This window comes from Rhamphochromis longiceps, linkage group LG6 (genome assembly GCF_057381845.1).
Source record: "Rhamphochromis longiceps isolate RC_006_pf linkage group LG6, R_longiceps_female_GT1.1, whole genome shotgun sequence".
Classification (NCBI taxonomy): Eukaryota; Metazoa; Chordata; class Actinopteri; order Cichliformes; family Cichlidae; genus Rhamphochromis; species Rhamphochromis longiceps.
In genome coordinates, this window is record NC_140562.1 from 11,713,399 (window position 1) to 11,739,943 (window position 26,545).

Here is a 26,545-nt window from a genome sequence, read left to right on the forward strand (position 1 = left end):
AGACACACAAATCTATGCGGAGATCATTTGACAACATTTTAAACATTTCTTTTATTCATGGTCAGCAACAATTTCATATTCTATGGCAGCCATAGTCAAGCATATGCTTAAAAATGCACATATCAACATAGACGAGTACCTTTTAACCAGATGAAGGAAGCGAAAAAAGAAAAAATGTCAACTCAAATGTCTGATTTGGGGTTTTTTTGACACTGATGACAATGTAGACAAAATAACTTAATGGCATTCTTGTCTATTTTAAAAAAAGATTTGAATATATATGCACTTTATGCCACATGAAGGAGCTGTTACACCATCCAAGGTTTTGTTGTGTTAACAGCTTTTCTGCAAACCTGCTTTACTGTCTTTCCAACAGATCTTTGACAGACGACTTTAAAAATATATACATTTGTGTTTGCTTTGCTTGCAGAATAGATGATTAAAGAAATGCCTAAGTACGTTATATTGCTTTTAATTAAAAGAATAAAATTACAAAAAACAAAAAACCCTACACATACCTCAGTTTGATTGTACCCACAGTAACTGGATGATAAATGATATGTTCCTGTTTGACTATGTCTTTTTTCACAGCAGACATTTGGAATTATCACAGTACCAAAAGCACCAAGCAGTAACTGAACAAACCAAGTCAGAAAATGAAATTCAGGTGTCATTAACTGTATAATTTTCACCTGTGATTTTCTCACTGTGACATGTCAAAATGTCTTTAGTGAAAACAGGCACATTTGACTACCTGCACCTCATTAGCGTTACCCAATCATTACAACACATTATACTTAATACAAGAGGACCAAAGCAAATACTTCTAACTTTGAAAGTGTTTTTTGTTAGAATATATGTTTGACATACGTTTAATTCTACTGTCCCTATTTTGTACAGCAGTATTTACATAGCATACCACAGGTCCACGAGAAACAATGGATAGTATTATTTTGTTTACATAGTATTTTATATGGGCAGTGGCCACCATGACCATGAGCCCAAAGAATGCATTTGTAAGTTAAAAAAATAAAAATATTACAAATTTGGTTGAACCGTAAGTAATTTTATCTTACCACTTTCACCAATAAAAGCTAATATCATTGACAATACAATGGTCTTATCAGTCATTACTTTCTCTTATTTGCATTCTTAATATCCTGTCATCCCATTTGAATTATGAAGCAAGCTCCAGTGTGACCACAGTAACAAAGAAGCTGAGACTCCAGGTCCGTGACGCAGAAGCGAAGCAGGTCTTTTGTCGCACTGGTCATGAACTGAGAGGGGAGGTGGTTCTTCAGGCTTCTGATCCATCAGTGCTTATGCCTGAATGTGGCCTCCACTTAAAAAAAAAGAAAGTCCAAAGTTAGGAAAGAAGATGTTCAGTTAACCCATAAAGACCAGTCAATTTGTATGACTGGTTTTTGTTGGTATTGTCATTAAAACTTTGAGTTGTTGACATATGTAAACTGCCATGATGTACTTTATGTTCAGCGCTAATTAGCATGTATGCTAACACGTGCCCCAAGAACACAGTAAATATGCAGTTATTATTACTGTCAGTCAGTTAACACGACAACACATCTACTTATTAGACTACTAATGTTAACATACAAACTTTGGACTTTAAGGAAAATTCAGCTTTTTCTACACACTTTGGCCTTTCATCAATATATAAATGACAAGTCACTCAAAACTTTATAAAAACTTGTTGACATCAGACAGTGCACTATGTTGTATTATATATTTTATTATATTGTATTATTGTATTATACTTTGGTTTTTCTTGGTTGTGCCTGATGCTGCTTTTTGTACTTTTGTATGCATGGAGATATTTTCAAAAACAAAGCGGAAAATCACTGTTTTTTAAAAAAAATACCCATGTATGTGTATCCATAAACTAGAAGGATACATTTGTGGAAATGAGTACACTAACTAGTGTGTTTGAAACTTTCATAAATGAAATGCTAGAGTATCTGTGATATGCACAAAGCTTTTTTACTAATACTAATATTTCTGAGGATTTTGTTTTTTACCTTCTTTACACAATTTATGTAAAGAAAACACAATTTCTTAAAATGAAGGCTTGGTCCTTCTCAAGCTGTAAAATCAAACACTAGCAAATAATGCCAAAAAGTCTGATGTGGCAGACTGGAACAATAATTTCGGACCAGAAAAGTTAAAAAAAATTTGGCCACCATGTTTATTCAAATACAAAGTTGATTTAGAAAAATGATACAAACCAATAAGCTTACCTGAAAACTGTTTCTAAAACTGAGAATCACAGCCCACACAGATGTAAAAGGGATGCAAAATAATTAGTCTACTCTTTTTATGAGTGTCTGGGAAGCATTCAAGCATCAAGGAAAAGCATGTTAACAGTCAAATTAACACAGAAATTGAACAAAGGCTATAGCAATGTACCTTTAACAAAATAAGTATGTACGATTTGGCAGGTGTTTTTGAGGGACCCGTCGCTGTCCATCTACAGAGCGTTCTCACTCCCGAGGCGTAACATGTGGACGTTTTGTCACGTCCCGCGGCGTTCCTGAGGAACGCGAAAGGAGACCTTCGGCGTTCTTATGGTACGCGGCGGGTTATGGCTGGAATCCAGTGCAATGACGCTCCCGCGGTAGTAGACGTTCCAGACCTGTATTCCAGCCCTAAACCTAACCTTATCCCTAGCCCTGACCATAACCTTATTCCTGACCTTAACCAGGACTTTAATGATGTTAAATAGCGTGTTTCTAAGCGATTTGAAGAAAAAGAGCGAACATGTGTAGGTTCAGTCCAGACGGTTCTCATATTTCCTCTTTTTCCGAGGTCGTCATTTAGGAACGTGGTGGGTAGCCGAAAACGTAATATGGTGACGATTTGTCACCTAGCGTAAAATGTTACGCTTTGGGAGTGAGAACGGGTTGCCATCTATCCATCCATCCATGCATTCATCCATGCATGGATGAAGATGCCTGAAGCACCTTGTTCAGGAGGCATCCATGAGGCTTCCTAGTCAAATACCCAAACCAGTCCACATCCTTTAGATCAGGGGTGTCAAACTCAAATAAACAGTGGGCCAAAATTCAAAATGGAACAAAGTCGCGGGCTAACATTCATATTTATTGAAAAAAAAATCTTCCTCCAGATATAAGAATGAATCTTTTCTTATGGACTCAAATAAGTTTTGCTGAAAAACTGAATATGGAACAAGCAAAGCATAATACTAAACAATATATATATATTAGCTGTATAATACCAGTAGGCCAGCTCTAATAGTAATTTGGTATGGCTTCGCGGGCCAAATGTAATTAGGCTGCAGGCCAAATTTGGCCCGCGGGCCAGAGTTTGACACCTATGCTTTAGATGTAGAAGAGAAGAATTCTCTCTTGCATGACTTAACTCATCATCCCATCTCTGAGGTTGAGTCCAGCCAACCTTCACAGGAAACTAATTTCCACAGCTTTTATATGCAGTCTCATTCATTCAATCACTACACAAAGATTGTGGCCATGGTTGAACATAGATCAACTGGTAAATTGCTTTCACCTAGAGCTGGGCGATATGAGATTTTTTCATATCACGATATGTTTTTTTCATTTCAGGCGATAACGATATCTATCACGATATAAGCCAAATAACTATATTTGTAAGATTTAAATGTGCCGTTGCTCACAAGTAAAATGTGAAATAATCAGCAGCTTGTTTTTATTTAAATATTTATTTCCCATAATAAGTTCAACAGGGTAGATGTACTTAAGGAACATGAGACTTTTTCAGATAAATAAAGGCAAATATTGCAAACTACACAAAAGGCAGCCGCTAAAGTGTTTAAGTTTCAAAATAGAACAAACGAAACAGACTAAATTGTCAATTCCACTTAGAAACAAAATATTAATTCTAAAAATAAATCTTAGTTTGTTTTACAGAAGAACAGACAAAACTGACTAACTTTTGTCAATATCAAATAAACTGAGAACTAAAAGGAAATTCTCAATCTCTCCTTGTTGTATAGCTTAGCTTTTCAAACAGTTTTAACAGTTACTTTAGTCTGACAAAAGCCGAATGACGAATTAGCGCTTCCAGTCAGAGACTGAGGCTACGTCCACACGTACACGGGTATTTTTGAAAACGGAGATTTTCCGTTTTCGTTTTAAAAAATAATCCCGTCCACACATAAAGGCAGAAATGAAGGAAAACGCTGCTATGAACATGCCAAAGCAGCAGGTGGCGCTAGATTCCTAACCGTGCAGAAATGTTGGCCAATCAGAAGTCTAGAAGCCTCTGTGGGAAAAAGTAAACAAAGCTGGGGCATAGAAGCAAAACCGAGTCGTATGTGTGGAGGGACAGTAACTGTGTGTATATGTAAGCATTTAAACACTGCAGAGAGTAGAATTAACAGTAACAGTATTGTAGAAATTCATTTCACTGAAACAATAACGTGGCGCACAGTGTGACGCATGCACCAGTTTATTGTATTTCCAGACTTGCTTTCGGCACAATTTACAGTGCACGCTACTCTGTTTTTTGTCAGACTTGAAATAGCCGAAATACCTTCACACTACGGAACTTCTATGGCTCTTCCGTTTGACAATCTCTCCGGCATTGGAACCATCATCTGTTTTCTCTTCGGTCACGCTCGGTTGATTTTTCTAGTCGGCACACTCATTTCCTCCATTACGAGCTGGCTCCATTACCCGCTGGCTGCTTCCCAAACAAACACACGTGCGGCTTGGCACTTGTGCTGTACGTAACAAGTCACGCGACGTGACGCTGCGGCTGTGATTGGTTCGGCTCTGCGCTACTTAATTTGGATTGGCTGACCTTTTTTTTTTTTTTTTTTTTTTTTGAGGACAAGAGCTGCGAGGTCTATCGCGATAGCTTAATTTCTCTATCGAGTAAAAGTTATATCGCGATACATATCGTTATCGTTCTATCGCCCAGCTCTACTTTCACCTCTTTCTTCACCATAACAGATTACAACCTTTGCATCATTGCTGATCCTGCACCAATCTCTCTGTCAGTCCACTCTCCCTTCACATGTGAATTTGGCCTGGAGTACTTCCACTTGGACAAGTAACTCATCTCAGACTTTGAGTGGGTACTCCACCCTTTTCCAGGTGAGAACTGTACCCTTGGGCTTAAAGGTGGTAATTCCCATTCCTGCCACTGCACACACGGCTGAAAATTGCCCTAGTGTAAGCTGATGAAGCCACATAATGAAACCAACATAAACACATCATCCTCAAATGGTAAAGATGAGATCCTGAGGCTGTGATCAAATGCTTTCTCTAGATCTAAGTCCTTCTCGAGCAGTCTGGCATAGGCCTTCTTTGGAAGGCTGAGAAGTGTGATCCATGCAACCCTCTGGTTACCCTTCTCAAAAAGGAGAGCCATCACCCCCAGTCTGCCAATCCAGAGCCACAGCCCCAAACACATTTCAGAGACATGTCAACTAAGACAGGCCCACAACACCTAGAGCCTTAATTAATTCAGCACAAATCTTGTTAGGTGGACAAGATTGGTGTCCATCTGCATACAGGTTTCTGTTCAGTCCCATTACCCACTGCAAAGCTACATTACATTGACTTAGCAATGGTGGTGCAGATTTGGTCCGCTCATACTTAGTGTCCCCAGTCTCCCTCAGAAAGCTAACGTTTTGTTAGGTGGGAATTGAAGATGTCACGAACTGTGGCCTCTGTTTTAGCTCCCAGCTCAAACTCACTATACGTTTGGGTAAACCACGCCTGTCTAGCATCTTCCCCCATCGCCTGATCCAACTCTCCATCAAGTGATAATGATTTGACAGCGCAGCTCCATTACTTCACCGAATGTCCAAGATACATGGCCACAGATATGACTGAAGATCTATAATTACAAAATTGATTATCAACCTAATCTATCCCAATCCCACGTGCACTTTTGAGCACCATATGCTAAAACATGGTGTTTGTTACAGACAAACTGTAGTTGGTGCTGTAATTAATAACGATCATTTAAATAACATGAAAAGCCATTTGCAAAAAAAGAAAAAGCAATAAATAGATTTTTAGTCTTACTTAGAATATAAAAGTCTTACTTGTATATTCCTGTGGGGACATCTGAGCACTCATGATATCATTGAAGTGCTTCAGCCAGTCCTGCTGGTCACTTTCTGTCTCGCAAGTAAACAGAAAGCAGCGGTCAGGTGTTTGTATGGTGATACCATATTCAAAGGCACCATTGCAGTGGGTGCCAGCAGGCAAGCCGGAGGAGGCACTGTAACCATAGTTCTTGTTCCCAAGGAAAACTTCACCTTTGGCAAAGGCATCCTTCACGTAGAGAATAAGAGAAAAAGAAGTCAGCTGTATAGACTTGTCATCATGTATATGAGAGTGTTGATTAAGAAATACACCCCTTATTTCTTTGGGAAGTAGGTGCAGCATTTTTTTTTTAAATGTGCACAAACATACATTGAAATACAGTATTTAAGGCAAAAACAGAGTTTCTACTATTCTAACAAGCTTGAAAGTCAATATTTCTATTCATTAACAGCCTGAAGTCTCTTAAGAATTCTCAAAGCTTTATTGTAATATCTTTATTTTCACTGCTTTTTGTTCTGTTATCTGATGAGGCGATTCCACATTGCCTCAGTGTTGAGAACCAGACTCTGCGAGGAGACCAGTCAATGACTAATAGTGTTCCTTTGTGCATTGTGCCAAAGAATGCCTTCTTGATAGCCTCATTTACACTGTGACCAGTTTTATTGAGGCTTCATCAAAAAGTAGATGGTTCAGCTGAAAGGCCAGATGCATGTTTCAGGTCCTGCATCAGATCTTGTTTTCTTGCTATTCCTGAACAACATGACTTTCAGATGCTGTTCATCTACTGTAGCTTGCCGCTTCGTCTTTTGTCAGGTTTCCTCAATTTCTTTAAGGACACACTGCACACCCGGTTGAGATATGTCGTGTTTACACCTAACAACTCTTAGTGCAAAAGTACAATATCATGCTTGTCAAACTGTGTTATCTGTGGCTTTTTCATGGGTTCAGTTAAAGAAATTGGAAAAAATCTTGTGTTTATGTGACAGGTAAAAGTGACTGAAGAAATGTGGTTCTCTATAATGAGTGGACACAAAGTTAGTTCATCCTATGAGTTAGGCCTTTTTTATGCTTGAATGATTCAAATGTAAGACTCTGATGGTCAGGTACAAAGACTGGCCTGAAAATGAGTGAAAAGTTCAAAGACATGCTATGAAACACCCTCAGAAAGCCGGAGAACTATTACTCAAGATAATATATAAAGAAATGTGAAGTTACTAAAGATTTTGCACAGTACTATAGGACAATAATCTGCTATCCTATAAACCAAATTATTTATTTTAGTATGTTATTATGATTCCAAATCGAAACGGTTTGTAATACTGTGTAACCAAGCATTTGCCCCACAGTAACAATATAAAGTGTAAAACAATGATTATATTTACACCTGGTCACTTTCAAGTGTTTGTGTTGTAGGTTTCAGTGATTCGTTTTGGGAGCAACAGTGATAAAGTGGCAATGTTTGTTATGTGAAGAATATTTCAAATTTAGTTTATTTCCTCTTTTTTCTCTTCAAAATAAAAGCTCATTATTATCTGCATGTTTTCTTTTCTTCATCATCTTATTTTTTCCTCATCACCTATCTAAGAACGGGCATTTTGCTTCGCTTTTGTTTTTAAAGCTTTGCATTCACACAAATACAGCCTTTGAATTACGGCATAATGCTTTAAGGAAAGCATGTGGTAGAGGCCAAGGGAGTAAAATGTGCATCTTTCAACTGCAAGACATTCAGTTAATTTGCATATCTTAGCCACTTTAGGAACCCCAAGCCATCACCAGAAGTTTTCTGAAATGAAGCTGACCCTGTTTCAGATGCTTTGTTATGGGATTTAACATCACGATGGCTCTAAAGCACCTGAACTAAAAAGCAGCAAATCATTTCAGCCTCAGCTCAAAGCACTTGAACTGAGGCTGAGGAAAATTAGCATTTTTACTTAAAAAGTGTTTGAAATGTGTGATCTTGTGTCAAAGTTTGAGCTTGTAAAATATGGTGGTTTAAAACTACCATGTTTTGCAAAGCTCACACACACACACACACACACACACACACACACACACACACACACACACACACACACACACACACACACACACACACACACACACACACAAGATTATCACTAGACTTCCTCTTTCTTTCATCTTCTAGATTTCCTTGTCTCTCTTGGGGTAAATTGGACAATTCAGGAACTTCTATACGTCTATAATTATTACACCTTTCCACTGAACTATTGCGTCACCAGCAACACTTAGATAATCTGCTTTGGTTATCTAATGTTTTTAACTCAGACTTGGGCAATCTGAGCTACCCCCTCTTAAGGTCTTTGGCCAAGTCTGTATGATAATAAAATTGTCTGTAATCATTCAGGATTTTCTCAAACAACATCTCAGCATTACTCAACATCAGCTATCTGATAAAATAGGGTGTCTGCACACAGCGTTGTGTGTAGAAGTGTCAGTGTAGCACATTCCAGGCTGCATCAAGGCACCTCTGTGCTCCACAATTTGTGGTCAGAGTGAACCAACCACATGCCTAAAATACAGCAGTCTTTCAGATGTGTGCAGGTCTTTGTAAAGAAGACATACCAGTGGATCTTTGAAGTACATGAGCCGCCTTTGGTCCAGTGTAAACCAGCGTTTCTTGAAACCTTCTGTTTGCTATGTAGACAAAGAGGCAGACGAGTGAGTAAGACAGACAAAGACTGAGAAAGACTGCACAAAGATACAATGCAGCATTGTGCTTTTAAATAAGAAAAGTGAGTCTGTCCCGTTTGTGTAGTCTTGCAAGACTGTAAGTTCCGACACTTCAAAACAAGGTCTTCAAATTTAGTCCGACCAATAGTCTATGATATGCAATATATAAAAATGGAGCTGTTACTCATTGGAGACGAATCATGTCAGCTGTAAACAAATTTGTATCAAATACAACATTTAAATACTGAAAATTGATGGAAACCGTAAGAGCATGCAATGACTGTTTTTATCCCAACTGTGCAGGGTATTTTACTTTTCATGAATGAGGGGTGTAGCCTGCTTTCGTATCTGTGATTTAGCCATGAATGTGCGTTAAAGCTGATCTCAAGATTTCAACGGTGATATGAAAGCATTCCTTATTGTTAGGCACTTAACATTGTCAAACAGGTTTCCTCTTGACAACTCCCATCTGAATGTTTATCGCACTTCTCTCATAGCACTCATGTTTAATTTGAAAACTTGTCACGGCTGAAACTTTACACGAGTGCTGCATTTTCAAATCCACTGTGAAAGCAGCTATCGAAGAAAAGCGAAGCACGGCACCTTTGGAGAGTTTACTGAAGTGCACAAGCAGCTTGAGCTCTTTTCAAATAATCAGGACGCTCAGGTCCCCGACTGCTGCCAAACTGTGCTCGTAAAAGTGTTTGATATTGTCATTGTGCTGAACAACTGACTGTTCCCTTCTCATTTTGCAAGCCGACTCCTTCCACAAGGAAGGAAATGAATTATGACATCTAGTAAATCAGCCCAACGCAGCAAGTTGGTGCCTTCTTTCATCTCTCAGCCCGACAGACCAAGATTAAACCGAGTGTCTGCGTTTGCATGCCTCTGAATGCAGAGTCGCTCGTTTCGCGGAGGATCAGGTTGCTGTTTCCTGTGCAGGTACTTGTGTCTGAATGATTCCTCTGTGTGACAACAGCTGCCTGTCTGTGCAACCGTGTGTGAGTACGTGCCTGTGTACAAATCCCCTCTTTGCACGTCTGTGTTTCATGTGTGCATTTGACACCTGGGAATTTAGTCCAGCCTCAGCTGGAAGCCCTTCATTCCCTGTCGCACAGATGCAAGTAGGTGCTCTCAGCTGTCACTCAGCCTGTTAGGCAGAGGTGAAAGGCAGACGCGCTGACGGCTCAGCTCGTTAGCCTATTATCCCAGCTCCTATTCAATTAACGATGGGAGAGTGAGAGCTGGGATCACTGAAGATTTAAAGGAAGGAACTGTGTCTGACTTGTTGAACAGAAAGTTTGTCTCGATCCTGGTTTAGTACTCAAATTTGGCTGAGGTATTTATTTTGCTAAATTCAATAAATAAGGGATTTTAACATTTTTCCCTTTATAGGTAACATCAGAATTGCCACATTAAGAAGTTATCTATAATAGAGATCTCTTCTAGATTATTTAAACTGAAAATCTTGTTTTAAAGTGGTAACCATCTAGGCACTGCAGTTGCATCATTACTACATGACTACTAAAAGAACACCACCTGACATTTGCCGGCTGTAAATAGGATTTTTACCGAGCCTGCCTCTGTGTTAAGATGTATGCATAGCTCCAGAGGAGGTCGTTTCCTGATTCACCACAACAAATCACCTCCCTCCGTCTCACCCAATCTCCATCACCCTCATCTGTCACACTAATAATGTCTTTTTTTATTCATTCTGTCTCCTGCACATACCTCCACCTCTTCAGGCTGTCTTCGACTTGCTCTCTACTCTCACAAACATTATAGTCCACGTGGACTCCTACCTGGCCTGATTTGTCAACCTATCCATCATTACTGCAAACACGAAGGGGCTCAGAGATTATCCCTGATGTAATCCCACTCCTACCTTTAACCCATCTGTCACTCCTACTGTCCTGTGCTGTCCTCACACATGTCCTGCACCAGCCTAACAAATCTCTCCGCTACTCCTGACTTCCTCATGCAGTAGAAGTTCCTCTCTTGGGACCTTCATAGCACATAATCACATGCTTTCTCTAGATTCCAGGAGAGGTCTGGTTATCAGCAATAAATGATGGCTGGATAGCAATGACAAATCTGAAGCCATTTTAAAGACAGATTTAGGGAAGTCCCACACTTGGTCATCAGAGTGTGACATTATGACCATAAGGAGTGCTTCCCAAACCTTCCTATGTGAGGAGGTGGGACTGAGAGTATTCTCGCTATTGCAGAGACAGATGCATTAGGGCGTCTACATAACCTTGTCTGTATCTCTGGCAAAATGGCAGGCTTGCTGATTATGGCTCAGAGAAATGTATATAATTTGTAGGCTGATGTAATGGTATAAAGCACAGTTCCTACTACCTACGTGAGAGCTATTAACAAGTAAAGTACAGTGGATTTAATGTAGATTATTAACTGGGTCTATTGACCCACTGTTGAGACAAAAACTGCAAGCATGTGGTTAAAAAAATAAGAAACAGCAGACACCACCAACACCAAGTATACAGCTCTTCCTTATTTTTAAGTATATTTAGCAAAATCTGCTTTTATTCTTTTGTTGTTCTTGTTTTTTTTTAATGAATTGTAAGGTTTTTTTTCAGTATCTCTAAATCTACATTTTTTGACTTGTGGAAAATATCCCCGTGTGTTTGAGACTGCCACTGTAAGGGTCAGTGGCTGCATTGAGAAATAGAAGGAAATGGAAAGGCTAAATAAAGCAAAAAGAGGTATGAATCCATAAATGTTTACTTGCCCTGGGACCTGTCTTTTCCATATATCCTTCCTTGATAAAGTTTCGGGTAAGTCTGGGTACCAGCTAAGAGCAACAAGCAAAAAGAAAAAACAATGGGATTAAAAATAAAGAATATTATAAGAATATTATTGTTTTAGTGTAATGGAGTTCTACACTTCAGACATAATATTCATGAGCCTGCCTATTAAAAGAAACCTAAAAACAATGTAAATATTTATTTTAAGGTAGGTGGGCGTGCATGTGTGTGTTTACCTCAGCATCGGTTGCCCCGGGAAAGGCCACCTTTAGATAGTGAAGCTGAACAGCACGAATTGAATTAAACCAGTCTACAATCTCCTGAAAGGTTATAGGATAAAAAAGACAGTATTTAGTTCTTACTCTATTTTTCTTGTCGTTGTCATTTAGAAAAGAGGAGGTACATTTTTTATTTTTTGGACCAAATTATAGGAAAATCCAGGAACAGTTAAAGCCAAAAATGTTAACCTCACTGACTATAGGATGATTATCGCCCTCATTATGACATGAAATGGTTTGTCAAATCCAGTTTTGAAGCCTCTACTTTGAGATTTTGCCTTTTTGATGTGTTGAGTCAAAAGTGAACAAGTCTGAAGCAGAGTGTGAGGGGCAAGTGTTTAGCTAATGCTTGCAAGCTTTGTTAGCACCTATCCATTTGTTAAGTCTAATGTCATCAACAATTTCTGGGTCCAATGCTAACTCTGGCAGTAAGAAGCTAGCAGGTGGTTACCTAGCTAGTTTTAACCTAAAGATGATATACCATGTTATGACTGAACTATTTCTAAAGAAAAAAAAAACCCCACAAAACCCCCCTAAAACCTATGGCTCTGCTTTCACTTTGGACATAGGCGAAGAAGACTAAATACCAGCAACGTTTGGAGGATTAGTGAAGTTGGGCTTGTTGGCATATAATCTAAGCTACAACATGCTAAAAAGATGAAAGCCTCTAGCTGAACTGAACAGATGTCTGTCTGTTAGTACAATAACTGTAACTGCATTAAAATTATCCAAAATACACCAACTGAGCACAAATAGTTCAGTTTAGCGACAGTTGGCATATATAATAGCTAGTAGGTAGCTACTGGCTGTGTGAATCTACCTGTTAGCCAAAACCCAAATGAAATAGCTGAGTTATATAAAACATAGTTGTGACATGTGTACATTTGTTATTATGAGGAATAAAAGCACTATAAGGTTTTATAGCTGTAGAGAAATCAGTAAAACACTTCAGGAAAGCACACTGAAGACAGTTTTACTAGCATTTACCTGTTTGCCACTGTTTACCACGTGGATTTTCCTTCTTTGTACTTTGTATCATTATTTTTTTCAATTTTTATCTTTTATATGTTTTCAGATATAAATATATATATGAGTAATATATGAGTTTTCTTATGCCAAAATGTGCAATATTATGTATAGACTGGAACAATGACTTTCCAAATCAGAAGGGATTTTATGATAGTGATGTGATTTTGCAGGAGACTCGAGTCAGCTACAAATAACTCCTCGGCCTGATGGCAGTTCTGAACTGCTCCATATGTTTCAATGTGGTCTGAGTGACACAGAATAATGGATGCCGTGCTTCAATGTCATCTGCAAATGGATTCCGTCAGCCTGCACAAATTGGTACAGATGGTTTTGTAAAGGTTTGGAGACTCTCCCCCGATGACAAGAGCCAGGTAGTTTCGAACACGTCTGTCTCTGTGACAGATGACAAATATCCGATACCACCTTCTGCTGTTTAAATTAGTGGACAGTCAAGAATACACAAAAAAGCTTTAGATTTTCTGTAAGAAAGGTATTGTATTCATTCAGTCTGAGAGGTTCACACTGCTTTAGTGCAAAATTCCTCACTATTTCTCCTTAGGACTTTTACTACATGCCGATTGATTATAAAACAGCGATTACAGAAATGCAGACCTTGCCATTGTCATGGTAGACAAACATATTTCGGGTGCTGTAGTCTTTGAGGTAAGTAATCTGCAGGCCGTTGGTGTTTCCTATCTTCTCTGGCTGGAAGGTTGCATTGATGCTGTCCACCTTTATCAGTGCTTTGGGCTCCTTAGCCTGCAGGAAACAAGAGGGAAATGACTGTGTATTTGTATGAAATGCAGCAGTTTGCATAGATAGATAGATCTCATAATAAGCCATGGTTAGAGCTGTTTGACCTATTATTTCCACATGTTTTATGCTGTTTAACATAATAATTAACATGATTAATTGAAATATAAGATTTTCTAACCAAGGCTGTTGTTACATGCTCCTGCTATATGTGTAAAAATATGCCTAATGCATCTTGTGGACACACTCTGATAAATTACTACAGTGAAATTAATTTGGGATTCAGGGAGTGAAGTGCTACAAAAAAGTGTTGCTATCTCAAATCATAAATATATAGAGCACATGAAAATCCACTCTTTTTAATCATGTTTTATAGAAAAGGCCTCAGAGATTCCAAAAAGAAATAATCCTGCAATTTTCTTTTGTGGTCTTCAATGACTAAACATTTCTCTCTGGGACAATCACACTTTTACGGTTTTGAACAGGTGTGGTAATAAAAATAATAACTTTTTTTCATCACTGCTTAACCAGAAAAAATGTATATTGATGCAGTGAGTATCTGATTGGCATCACACCCTAAGCCTGTATTTTGTGTTGTGTCACTGCATTCAAAGCTATTATCTACACATCGGTCCGCATCACTGATAACCATCATCTCTAAGACCGACACTAATCCCAGCAAACATGTTTGTGGATGCTGTGCTTTAATCTTCCCTGACTTGAATTTAGATGGGCATCTTTAGAAGCCGAATCTATGTCCGTTCTTTTGTCCTTGCCTTTCACAAAGAACAAATACAGCTATGGTTATTTATGAAAGATTTGACAGTTGATGACAATTTCCCTACTTGGTTTGGGTTTTGCCTCTTGAGCATGATAAATCAGCAAGAAATGTGAAACTGGCTGAGGAGCAGCCAGTTGGAGCTGAACATTTTGCATACCTCAAGCTTTTCCTGAGTTCCAACCAACCTAACAGCATAGAAAATCTAAAAAGAAATCTAATGACACTTTTACCTTTACTACTTCTCACACTGCATGAGATTTGTTTTTTAATTGTTTGCTATAGCATATTCAGCATGGCACCTACTTTCCCCCCCAAAAATATATTATTCCCTCTTCCCCTGAGCTGGTTTACTGTGACAAACAAAGTGCTCCCAGTGCTTCAAGGCCTAATTGGTTTGGGTGGTGTACAGCTTAGTGAATCAGCCACACTGACAGAGAGGACAGACTGTTGGTTAAGCTTGTCTGAGCACGCTTGAATGCAGCAGAGGGTGCAAGTACTTATTTTGCTCTCTCTTGGTAGGTATACATAATTAATAAGAGTGTGTATAACAAAATACTGCATTTGTGTTGTGGTATTATGAATGGGAATTGGTACCTGCAAGAGCCTTGTCATAAAAAATTCTTACATCATATTTGGTAAAATACTTCAGAGTCCCCTCCGTCTCTGAAAGGACAAATCGTCTGCTGAGGAACTGCCCGTTGTCCCGCCCTCTCTTCATCAACATGCCATCTCTTATTCCTGCAGGAAGCCAACAAGGTCAATCATGAATTTGAATTTGTTATAACACAGAGGCGGTTTGTGTCATTATACACCTGTGCACTCACTTTCTTCATAAGTGAAGTTTCCAGGCTCAGAGAACTCCCTCCTTTGGTACTTTGCTCGTATCCACTGCTCCCTCAACACCCTGAGCACACAGATGAAGTGTAAACAGAACTCGCTTGCAAAGCTTGTGCTTGTGCAATAAAAGCACACTAATAGTCCTGTGTATTTTGTGAACAGTAAACACAACACCAAAAATGAAAACCAATTCAGATACACGAGAGACTCACAAAACAGTCCTTTTTAATATTCCTACTTTATGTGAACTGCATGCCTAAACAGTGACATTTAAAGTCTTTAGAAAGATGACTCTGGCAGCATCTTCTTTCAGCTTGTTAAATTGCAACTATCCTGCAGTTATATATCCTGCAGAAATTACATGCAGATTATTGCCTTTGCAAGTAGCATTGCACCTGCTGCGTTAGGCTGATAGACATGAACAGACACACGCCTGAGTGAAAACATCAATCCTGGTCTGACTGTAATTTACTGCATCAGTGTCAATTAGAACTTGCATATGCTACTTTAAGATGTACAGCAACACTGAGCAGGTTAAAGCATCCTAAAAATCTCCAAATGAATACATAAAAGGATATCGGCAAAATGTTAGCATTTTCCATTAGCAAAATGCTAAGGCCAAATATTGAGGATCATTTTACTCATAAATCATAGAAAGCTATCGAAGGCTTCAGTCACACCAGAGTCAAAATAGGACAGCAACCTCCGCAGCTGGGAATGATTGTGAGTACTTGCAGCTGCCAACTGAGCGCCCAAAACATGAGGCTGCAGGGCTTCAACCACTGAGCGAACATTTGTGGTTACAGGGCACCTGATTTCCAGCCTGTTTCAGTCAGTCTCAGACTGATTACAGTCACTCTCAGATAGGTCTGCAATTAATTGCTATCTAATTTAAAAACAATAAAAGCAATAATGTGTGTGATAGTTCCCACTAGGAGTGTTTATTTATTTGGCATTAGAATGAGTTATCAAAAAGGATGTGCAATCGGCACGCCTGGATGGCTCAACGTTGTGAGCGCAGTGCCAAAACCTTTACTCTGTAATAATCTGTTTGGCACAAGCCCCACATATTCCAAAAACAATAATACCAGAATGTTTATTGAAACACAGCAGAATTGAAATGAAGTTATTTCATTTTTAACCTTAATTTATATTTTATTCCTTCCTAGTTAAATTTACCCTTATTCATAGCCTTTTCCTTTTTTTTCTTTAGGTCACGAGCAGTTGTCCAAGCATTTCACTACATATCGTACTGTGTATGACTGTGTACGTGACAAATAAAATTTGAATTTGAATTTGAAGTTAACGCTGTGTCTGAGGGAGGAGGACAATCCTGACAAAAGATGCATACAAGAATACAGCCTGTTTTCCTTTCCACAGTGAGCAGAGATGCCAGTATTTCAGGCTTTTAGTCACATTTTTACAGAGATTAGTACATAATGAAAACGTCTCCCCATCTTTTCTCAACGCAAACACAGAGCAACATTCATCTTTCTTTCAATTCCCTTGAAAAGGCGCATATTACACAATATATGTTTGTAGCTATTAATGGGTCTGTGTTAGTGTGCTACAATAATGTGTAAATGTTGCAAAATGTTAGGGGTGGTTAAATTCATATGTGTAGCATTCGAGTAATCTCGATATAGGGAATGGGACATCGTGTTATATTTACAACAGCAGATATTTGGAGTTTGAAAACTAACAAATATGTGACAATAGCTCTGTAACATGTTTTACAACATCATGGGCCACAGTGAATGATGGCCAGTTTATGGTTTAGCGTTTCACTCAGGAGCGTGGCTGTTCCTCTCTATCAGCCCATCACAGTGCCTGCCTAGACTATGGGATGTGAGACATCAGCCTCATTGCATATTTATACTTGAAAGAAAAATGGTGCAATACTTGGCTCCATTTTGAGCACCAAATTTAGAATTCCCTAGGCAGATATCTGGTTATTATTTAAATAAACTAGCTGCATGTGTTTGTTTATAAATGTATAAATTTGCCCAGCTTAAATCTGGCACAGCCTGTGGCTGAGAAAGTCACACATGAGCGTGGATAACCACTGACGACGAGTCCATACCGGCTCCTGTAAAGCGCTACTGACTGTAGATATAGATGCCAACAGAATTCGAACAGAAGGCAACACATTTTTTCTTAGTTAATTGCAGAATAATTGCGAACAGAATGTAAGTGCCAAGTTGACCAGTTCACTTAAAAACTAGCAGACTAACTCCATTTTATTGCCATGTTATTCCAGTTTCACCGTCATCTTGACCCACCAAAGTCAGTTTGACGACAGCAACTGACTATGAGTGGTCTCAGACTTGGACTCCATCTTTAAAGCAACATTTCAAAGGCAAGGAGACTGCAAGAGTTTCAGTAATTTGGTCACAGATTGGTCTCCAGCCGCTATCTTCCACTATATTCTAAATGACATAATGAATTTGCAAAGATCCCACTGTCAAAGGATACCCATGAAGAACTAAGCGCTGTAACATTAGAATCACAGAAGAAAACATATGTAAACGCAGGCGTCTTAAAGATAGCAGCAAAAAGAGTGGAAATAATTTACCACCTATTTAAGAGATATTGTCTGTGTTAGGCTGAGGACAGAGCAATATTTTGGTCAAGAGTAACTGATTCACAGCAGAAAGCCGACAAAAACATAACAAAGCCAAAAGTAAATAAAAGTATTGATGCAACTACCACCCTGCATAATAACTTTATTACATTGATGCAGTGCTGACTGAAACAATTACACAATTCACCGAAACAGATCAAATGGATTTAGACTCTCCACCTACTTTTATTCTATGCTAATAAAAATAAATGCTGTTAGGATTCTCTGTATCCTGTGGATTATCACTGCAGAGCAAAGGCTAGATTAGATAATTACAACCGGTCCAAGAAATAAATCAATTTAACCCCATATATGTCGCAGGAAAATGACTCAACAGGGTCAAACTAAAGGCTGAATATCTGGCCTGAGTTTTATACATAAGCTAAGTACTGAACTTACTTCAAAAAAGAAAAGAAAAAGACAGCAGCGCTGTAAACAACGGTAGACTGGTGGGTAATAAGCGAATGAATAATACAGAAAACAGAGATTGGAGACAGGAAACTGTTCTTGAAGTATAGCGAGAGATAGAGAGAGAGCTAGCTGTGCATGAAGTGTGATTTTAATAGTCGTGGAAGCAAAACAGCAAAATTCATGACGACATTGATCGAATGTGAAGCGCAGTTTGCTGCTTCTTTTGCTGCTGGCTCGGTGAATTTTGGTTGGAGAGAGACAAAACCTGCAGCTCAGAATCAGCGCAAAAAGACGTAATCACAGCGCGGACCGGACGCATCAGAATCGCTAAGCTCCGACAGCGTGTCCGTCTACGGGCCGCCCGAGAAAGACAAAGCTGATTCTGATGCGTCGGGTCCGTTCTGTGTTTACGTCTTCGTGTGGAATCCGTGTACATGCTCTCATTTGCTGTTTGGTTGTTGTTGAAATGGTTTTGTGAGCTTTAATCTGAGAATCTGGCGTTTCTGGCAAAACACAGTTATATTTAAAAGTCGATTCAGGATTTAATGAATTGATATCGCTTTATTCAAGCTACTCACCTCCCACTTCCACCTGCACTTTCAACTGGACCACGGCCAATCAGAGAGGTCCCGCCCCTTACTATCTCTGATTGGTTTAGTCCACGATAGGGGCAAAATGTGTGTCTGTTGTTGACCACAGGGAAGATTGCAGATTTTTTTTTTTTTTTTTTTTTGCTACCCGAACAGTTGGTCGCACAGGTGCAACCAAATATTTTTTTTAGTCGCACCACTGAAAAATTTGGTCGCAAATGCGACCAATTTGGTCGCACTCTAGAGCCCTGCAAGAGCTCCTGTAGATTTCAGCCACAGGAAGTAAATAGCTGTTCACTTTACACTGAAAGATTTCAAAGCTGAGCGTGTGGGGATAAAGTGCAACGTAACAACACGTCAGCTTTGCAGGGAAATGAGAACATGGATGTAAACAGTCAGCTCCATGTAAAAGTATTTATTGGGAGGAACCGTTTAAACTGTGTAATTATCAAGTTTATTGCATCCAATCACGGGCGAGTGTTTTGAGCATATCAGTGTTCCCCTTCTAGTCAATTATAGTTAATTAATTATAGTTAATACTTATAGTTTGGCTGGAAAACAGGAGATTTTTCTTTAAAGAAAAAAAAAAAAACACACTTAGGTCTAAAAAATAACTCATTGCATGCACATTTTTTCCAAAAACCTGTCCAAAATAAGTTATGTAAGTGTGATATATGTGTTACTATGGTTACTCACTGGCAGTCCTTGTGGGTTGGTTTGTAGTAATAGACTGGAACAGCGGCCTCATATTTGCTCTTCATGAGCTCATTGCCATTCTGTGCCATGAACTATGAAAACACACACACATACACATACATGACATAGACATATTATTTGAGGATGAATGACATCTTGGCAGAGCTATAGACAGTTTTACGGCTAAAGGACACATTTTCTCATCTCCTCAGCAGAAGCATTGAATTCCTAGAATAAATCTTCACTGATGTTACTGGGAACCGATTTCAGTTATGGGAAGATGACAGATGTGGCAACTATTTTAAGATAAAGATGTTCAGAGAACCCACATCCTTAATTATCTGATTTCCATGAATCCAGTATAAAAATGTTGTGGGCAGGAATGCAGTGTTTTGACATTCCCGAGGACTGATTTATCATAGTGATTTATAATAAAGCATTTTGAAGCAAAATTCTTGAAGCTAATTTTTTGTCTATTTAAAAATGTGGTTTTTGGTCGTCTAGGTTTGTGAAATGTGTATGTTAGATTCTTCTCAAAGTGAAAAGCCCACAGGTGAGCCCATCAAAGACTTGTGGCATCATACCTGATCTGGAGGCCAAAGCTTCTCTAAGAAAAAAGACTACACAGGTAAGTTCACCTTACTTCACAATGGGCATCGACCTAGCTCTGACAAAAAAAATGACTGGTTTCCATTAAGGATTACAAATAACTGCACAAACAGTGTAAATAAAACCCTCAATTGCTCATTTTAAAAGGTGATATCTTGGTTGGTATGATCAAAAATCACTGTATCATTATTAAGATCGTTTCAGGATACATGGAGATATACATGGGGGAAAAAAAAACCACGAGTACAAAACAAAAAACAACAAATAATGTATAATTAGGCTCTGGTCTAAGCATATAAGGAATAAGGAAACCACTTGGTAACTTTCGTTTCTTGAGAACAGGTGGTTGACCAGCCGTGGCTGGAGAAAAACAAGTAAAAAGAACCTCCAACTCATGGTCCTCCCAGCGGGACAGGGTCAGCGACTTGACCTTGCTGATGTCAGGAATGTTGCGGTGAATTCCAGAGCAGGCCAGGCAGATGAACACTCCCAGGGTGCAGGAGCCCCAATTAGGGTCTGCAGAGAGACAGATGGAGAGAACAGTTACAGTATGGTAGGGCACTACCTTTGTCAGACACAACAGACCGAATCTGAAGCTTCATCAGATATAAGAAAAGAGACAGTATGTCTATATTTGATAAGCTGGATTCACACAGCATCACTGCTCTTTTGTTTGTTTTCTGCATGGGCTTTTTTAAATGACTTGTATGACTTCTTGACTAGCTGTCTGTCAATTTTTCCAACCAATACATTTACTGAAAAATGAATAGAAGCCTTAAGGCTAGTAAAAAACAAACCAGTCCAAAATGCACATTATTCTTACATTTTGAAAGCTAAATTTAAAAATATATTTATTTTAAAAATCCAGGTTAACGTCTTTAAGTTGTCTTCTGTGGAATGTTTTCATACATGATTTTCATTCTTCCAGCTTGATAATTTATGTTTTATCTCCTTGAGATTTAAACGTAGCAAACAACTTTTAATGCATCACTGCTTAATAGCATAAGAAGATGGGGCTTCCTTTTCATTTTTGTTGTGACAGAGATTCTCAGTATGCCAATGTGCAGACTATATTTCAAGGTACCAACACAAGCTAGCAGTGCGTTGCTACATTTTAATAGTAATTTAAAGATTAACATAGCCACTGTGATGTCACCCTGAAAATCTATGGACATTTGATGCCCCAGTATTAGTGTTTTAGCCTTGCCATGTAGTTTTTGGGGGGGGTTGGGACAAGAAATAATCTAATTTGGGGGCGCTAAGTTAGCTAATGCTAGCAGACTTTGATTAGCAAGCTTCTAAGTATATGTGTGCTTTTCACAGGTACACACATCTACCTAAGTAACAGACAAAGAAAGAAAGAAAGAAATCAAAAAGCACAAAATATAGATGTAAGGTTCAGTTCAGTGACTCAGATTAGCAGAGGTAAAGCCTAGCAGCCAGCTATTAGCTACAAGAGCCTGTGTCAGCATCCACTTGTAATCTCAATGTGGCCACTCTTCAACTTAATCATTAAGAAAATCTAAATACGTGAGCTATTAAAAATAAATAAATAGAATTTGCCACCTTTAATTTGCTAGGAAAGAAAATTTACAGACCCAAACAGTCCTTTCTTTTGTGCCAGACTGTAGACATTGTTTTACAGTCATATTTGGCTCTTTAAATACTGTAAATTTAGGCACTTTAAACATAGGCGACATAAACTCTGCAAATATCAGCCAACACCTGTTGCAAGACCTAGACAGCTGACAGCTGGAAAATTTGAACATATAACAAACCAGTTATCACTACAACATGCCTCACACTTAAGGCTCACACTAAACAGGAGAAAGCATTTTGTCCAAATCAATACAAGCCTTATGTCGGCAAGCATATTGAAATCTCTGAGCTTCCAACCAGATCAATGGTACAAAGCGACAAGCCTGAAACCTATAAGGGCAATTTATCTGCCTCACCTCTAAACTCAAAGATACGAGAAACATTTTCTTTGCTCTGGCCACACCTGTCTTATCTTTCTGAGAACCTTTCGAATTTCCTAGTAACCAGCGCGAGGGAGGCTTGGTCTTATCAGTATAAATCACAGATGTCTGAGCAACGAGGGCAGTGTTTAATTTCCCAACCATAGAAGGCAGATTGGAATACAATGTGCCTGGCTGGTTAATACTCATGCCTAATTTTTTGCAATGTTTCACAATGGGCAGACACAGCAGAGTAAAACGAAACCAGCCCACGTGCGCACGGGGCATCAGAAACATAAAGGGATTCCCTTTAGTCTCTAAAACTGAGGACACATAGTAAATATGCTTGAACGTAGCCAGAGCCGATGCTGGGAATCGGTAAAACCTGTCTTTGAGCAAGGAAGTTCCTCTCCAGCAATGCATGCCTGGCTTCTCAATTGTTTTTTTTTTTCACTATACAAAGATTAGGAAGCGAGATACTATCTCTCTTACATGTCTCCAGGGCATACATTCAGTGATTATTTTGGTTTTTTTCCTTCTGATGTACTGAAACACATTATGTGCTGTGCATGACGGCTCTCAGCATACTGTAACACATACAAAATGTAGTGCCAGCATGTTTGGGCAAAAATAACTTTGTGCCATTTTAACTGCCACAGCAGGTTATTTCTTCACACATGGATAGCTTGTATAACCTAAACTACTGCTCCACATTCCACACACTGACTAGATAATCTGTCAATCACGGAAGATGGCCTTACAGGCCTTCAGTTTCTCTTGGTTTTCTCATAGATACCTTTATATTTGCATCATCCAAAGGCAGAGGCCAGAGGTAATTATTTACCTACATTGTCTACTGATCATTTCTTAGCACAAATAATCAGCCTAAAAATATATTTAACAAAGAAAAGTCCATTACAACAGCCCAAAAGAAAACCTATTGTTATTATTATCATTAATTATCCACTATCTACACATCTTATATACAGATATGGCCTCTTTATAATGGAGTTCCCCATATGTCCCCATTGTGTAAATAGTTTCTATTAAAAAACCTATAACCAACTAAAACAAAAAAGATCACGAAGAAGACCTCCACTGCTGAGCTCGAGTGGATAAGGGTGTGTGCAGGCCCTTGTACTGCATGTCGAGACATGATCAGCGCTGAACTTCTCTTCTCTTGGCTCCACCACATCGCTTCACTGCTTCAGCTGCGATCTTCTACACCTTCAGGGAAACTCCTCCCTCCGTTCCTAACTCACCTTGTTACACTTACAGTCAGAACAGCGCCGAGCATGCCTGGAACCCTTTGAAATATGTTAAAGGTCTAAGCAAGCATTTAATCCTATGCCGTAGTGACTGTAGCATAAAACGAAGGAGACATTAAGGTGCACTTTAAAAAACGGCTTTATCAGCAACGTTATCATAGATCCCGCATAGTCTGACTTTCCACTTTCTTCTCCCCCCCCCCCCAACCTACCTGGTGCGCCACAGTCTGCGCAGGCGTCATTTCCAGGCTTCTGCAGGATCTCTCTGAAAGCTCGGGTCGATCTTTCATTTGCGGACATTTCAGCGAGCTGATCTGTTATTCCTCCGCTTTCAGAGAGCGGTAGAGACTGGGTTGGGGCGGCGAATAGCCAAAAAAACAGGGAAAGGTGTGTCTGCTTGGGTTTCACGCCCCTACTCGGGGTGCGGACAAGTCCGCACAGGTGGCCTCCTCAGCGCAGAGGTATGCCTCGCATTGAAGGGGATGAAAAAAGAAAAGAAAGAACGTGAACTTCAATGTCCTTCACAAAGTTTCCACAGCAAAAAGTCCCAGTATCTCTCTTTGTTTGCTGAGCCCAAAGCCCACTAGTGGCACTCTTCAGGTGCGTCTTCAGTCTGGGACTGGCTGAGCGGAGCGGATGGCATGAAACTCTACACTAGGAAGTGAAATACAGAGGTTGTTGAAACTTGCTTTTCCGCATAATTCGAGGTTAGATTGCATACCGCACCGGCGCCAACTACACAGGGCTTATTCACTTAAAAAGCGCCTGTCGGACTATTATAGGCCTACCCGGTGAATAATGATAATGTAAATCACTGCAGATTTGGATCTGATGTCAAGTCAATACAGAGTCAGTATTGCCGATACTAATAATGGCAGCTTATGTATGGAAAAGCAATGTGTTGTGATTTATGAGATGAATCATCATTAACGTATCAATTCACACACATTTTAATGACCAATAAATCACTGTGATTTTTCCAAAATACTGAGTAATACAACAAAACACACAATTCAGCTTACATGGAATATAACTGTGCCTGTCTCTAAAGGGTCTTTGGGTCAGCTTCTGTTGTTTAAATCTGCTATAGGCAGTAAATAAAATAAACTTGACAGTTAACAACAATCAACAATCTTTATTTATAGAGCACATTTAAAAGCCTTGGGCATACCAAAGTGCTTTACATAAAACAATAAAAGGTTCAAACATTGATAACGGAGAAGTACAACGCCAAGGCGAAGACGTGGTCGGAGACCAGTTAGCACGAAAAGGTTCAGGCATTTTCCCCCCCCTAAAATACCAATATCGTAAGTTGGTATCAACACTATTGGTAGTTGGATCAATCTGCGGACTGTAGTTTAAATGTATATTAAAGCATGCTGTTATCTTTACTCCAGCATAAAAGAGTAGAGATAACAGGATGTGGTTAGAATATAGGTTTTGGGTTGTTAGTGCACACAGCAAAGTGCAGCTGATTTTAACACCTTTTCACCTTCTAGATAAGTGTTGTCTTGTCTCTGACAGGAAACACAGAGAGCAGGAGTTTCGAACCATGATTCTGCCCCTTTATTCTATTTAAGAGAAGACGATACAAAGACTAAGTTTGTGGCAAGTGGCTATTTGGGGGAGGGGGAGAGGGGCTTTTGACTTTGTTCAACAGATCTTCATATGTTTAAAAAAAATAGAAAAAAACATAAAGATATGTGTAGAATTTGACCAGACCCTCATTAACCACCAATGGTCTTCTCACTCATGTTGTTGCAATTGAATATCGGAAATTTCTGCAGCCAGGTTTGGTAAAAGGTAAGCACCAAAAAGCTGTTAAAGCAGACAGTCTATCCCCACATGTGCAAATTAAAAGTCAGCAACAACATGTGCATCTAATATTTATATATGGGACACATTTATCATTGCATCCATTTTGTTTTATAGCTTATTGTAGCTCCGTATTTGGCCTGTAGATGGCAACAGCTCACTACTCTTCTGCACATATGAGCACCAGGATGCCTCCTGTCAGTGCTGCACCTTTGTAGCCTCATATAATGTCATCAAATATCACTCTCCTACTCTCTGGATCATAGAGAGTGTGAAGCCCTGCTAGATGCTTAGGCTAGTGGGAGGGTGCCTGATTACACGACTAATCAGCACCTCGGTAGTCTTCCCATTACTTCCCAAGGAAATGATAATCTGTAGAAATATAATGGCAGGAAAGTTCCCTTACACCCGAACGTTCACTCTCCTAATTTGGTTCCCTAAGTGAGACAGATAATGGTTAGGCCGATTTGACAGTCAGTGAGGGTTTGATGTCATTTTGCACTGGCGGATTTTCCCTGTGACAGCAAAAGGCTAATGCCCCTTTACCAAGCTCATTTGTCAACACCACTCCAGCAGTGAGTCGTTTGTCTATTTTTCTAATGCCTCAGTCCCTAAATCTTCTTTTTCTTCTGCCAGTTGTTGAGTTGGAATCTGAAAGCTGTCAAGTTTTGGGTTTGCTTTGCAGCAGCAAATTGATTTGGAGTAAACTTGGTGTCAGTGAAGGACAAGATGTGTTGAGGAACAACTTCAATCAAATGTTTTTTCATAGATAAAAATTAATTAAGGAGATGATTTTGTTATTGTGAGTGAAAGCAGTGACAGTTGTGTCTCGTATCTGTTATTTTTATGTTTGATACCTCTTTGACCCAGTCACAGTATAGTAAAGATCTCTGGAGTTATTTGTGATTTGTCATTGTATTTTATACAACAGTGTTTATTACTTGTACTCTTTCCTTTTTCCAAAAAGGAGTTGACAGAACACCATCTCCATGAAAATACTTGCTTATTACTTCTTTAAAAATTCTTAGTTTTCATAAAAAGTTAAACATTCTTATTATTATTGTTAATCTCAAGTTGCATTATATTACCAAAATTATTCACTTGGCTGCCTTCACACACATGAACCTGAGTAACATCCCACCTTAGTTCATTTACAATGACAGCAGCCCACCTTTTGCAGCTATAACTCTTTGGAGCTATAAGGCTTTCCACAATGTTTAAGAGTGTTTATGGGAATTTCTGACCATTCTTCAGAAGCACATTTGTGAGCTCAGACACTGATGTTGGATGAGAGGGCCTGGCTCAGAGTCTCTGCTCCAATTCATCCCAAAGGTGTTGAGGTCAGGACTCAAGTCTTCCAC

The 26,545-nt window shown here is 39.1% G+C and overlaps 1 protein-coding gene across 1 annotated transcript; it reads right to left on the reverse strand.

Annotated features, from left to right (window-relative positions):
* Window positions 1-26: 26 nt before the first annotated feature.
* Window positions 27-23,998, reverse strand: LOC146667542 (arf-GAP with dual PH domain-containing protein 1). Its single transcript, XM_085409233.1, has 11 exons — window positions 23,582-23,998; window positions 20,529-20,659; window positions 19,535-19,626; window positions 15,202-15,281; window positions 15,003-15,115; window positions 13,456-13,602; window positions 11,773-11,856; window positions 11,521-11,583; window positions 8,661-8,732; window positions 6,074-6,305; window positions 27-1,342 (listed from the first exon to the last, which is right to left on the reverse strand). Exons 1-11 carry the CDS (start codon window positions 23,667-23,669, stop codon window positions 1,314-1,316), a joined length of 1,131 nt encoding a protein of 376 aa, XP_085265359.1. The 5' UTR covers window positions 23,670-23,998; the 3' UTR covers window positions 27-1,313.
* Between the last annotated feature and the right edge of the window lie 2,547 nt (window positions 23,999-26,545).

Excerpts from the sequence above, each read along its gene's own strand:
- LOC146667542 (XM_085409233.1), bottom strand. The coding sequence starts at position 23,669 with ATGTCCGCAAATGAAAGATCGACCCGAGCTTTCAGAGAGATCCTGCAG. Across the intron at positions 15,282-19,534 it reads CCAACCCACAAGGACTGCCA|GGTGTTGAGGGAGCAGTGGA; the intron begins GTGAGTAACCAT and ends CTGTGTGCTCAG. Across the intron at positions 11,857-13,455 it reads TCTACCATGACAATGGCAAG|GAGATTGTAGACTGGTTTAA; the intron begins GTCTGCATTTCT and ends ATAACCTTTCAG.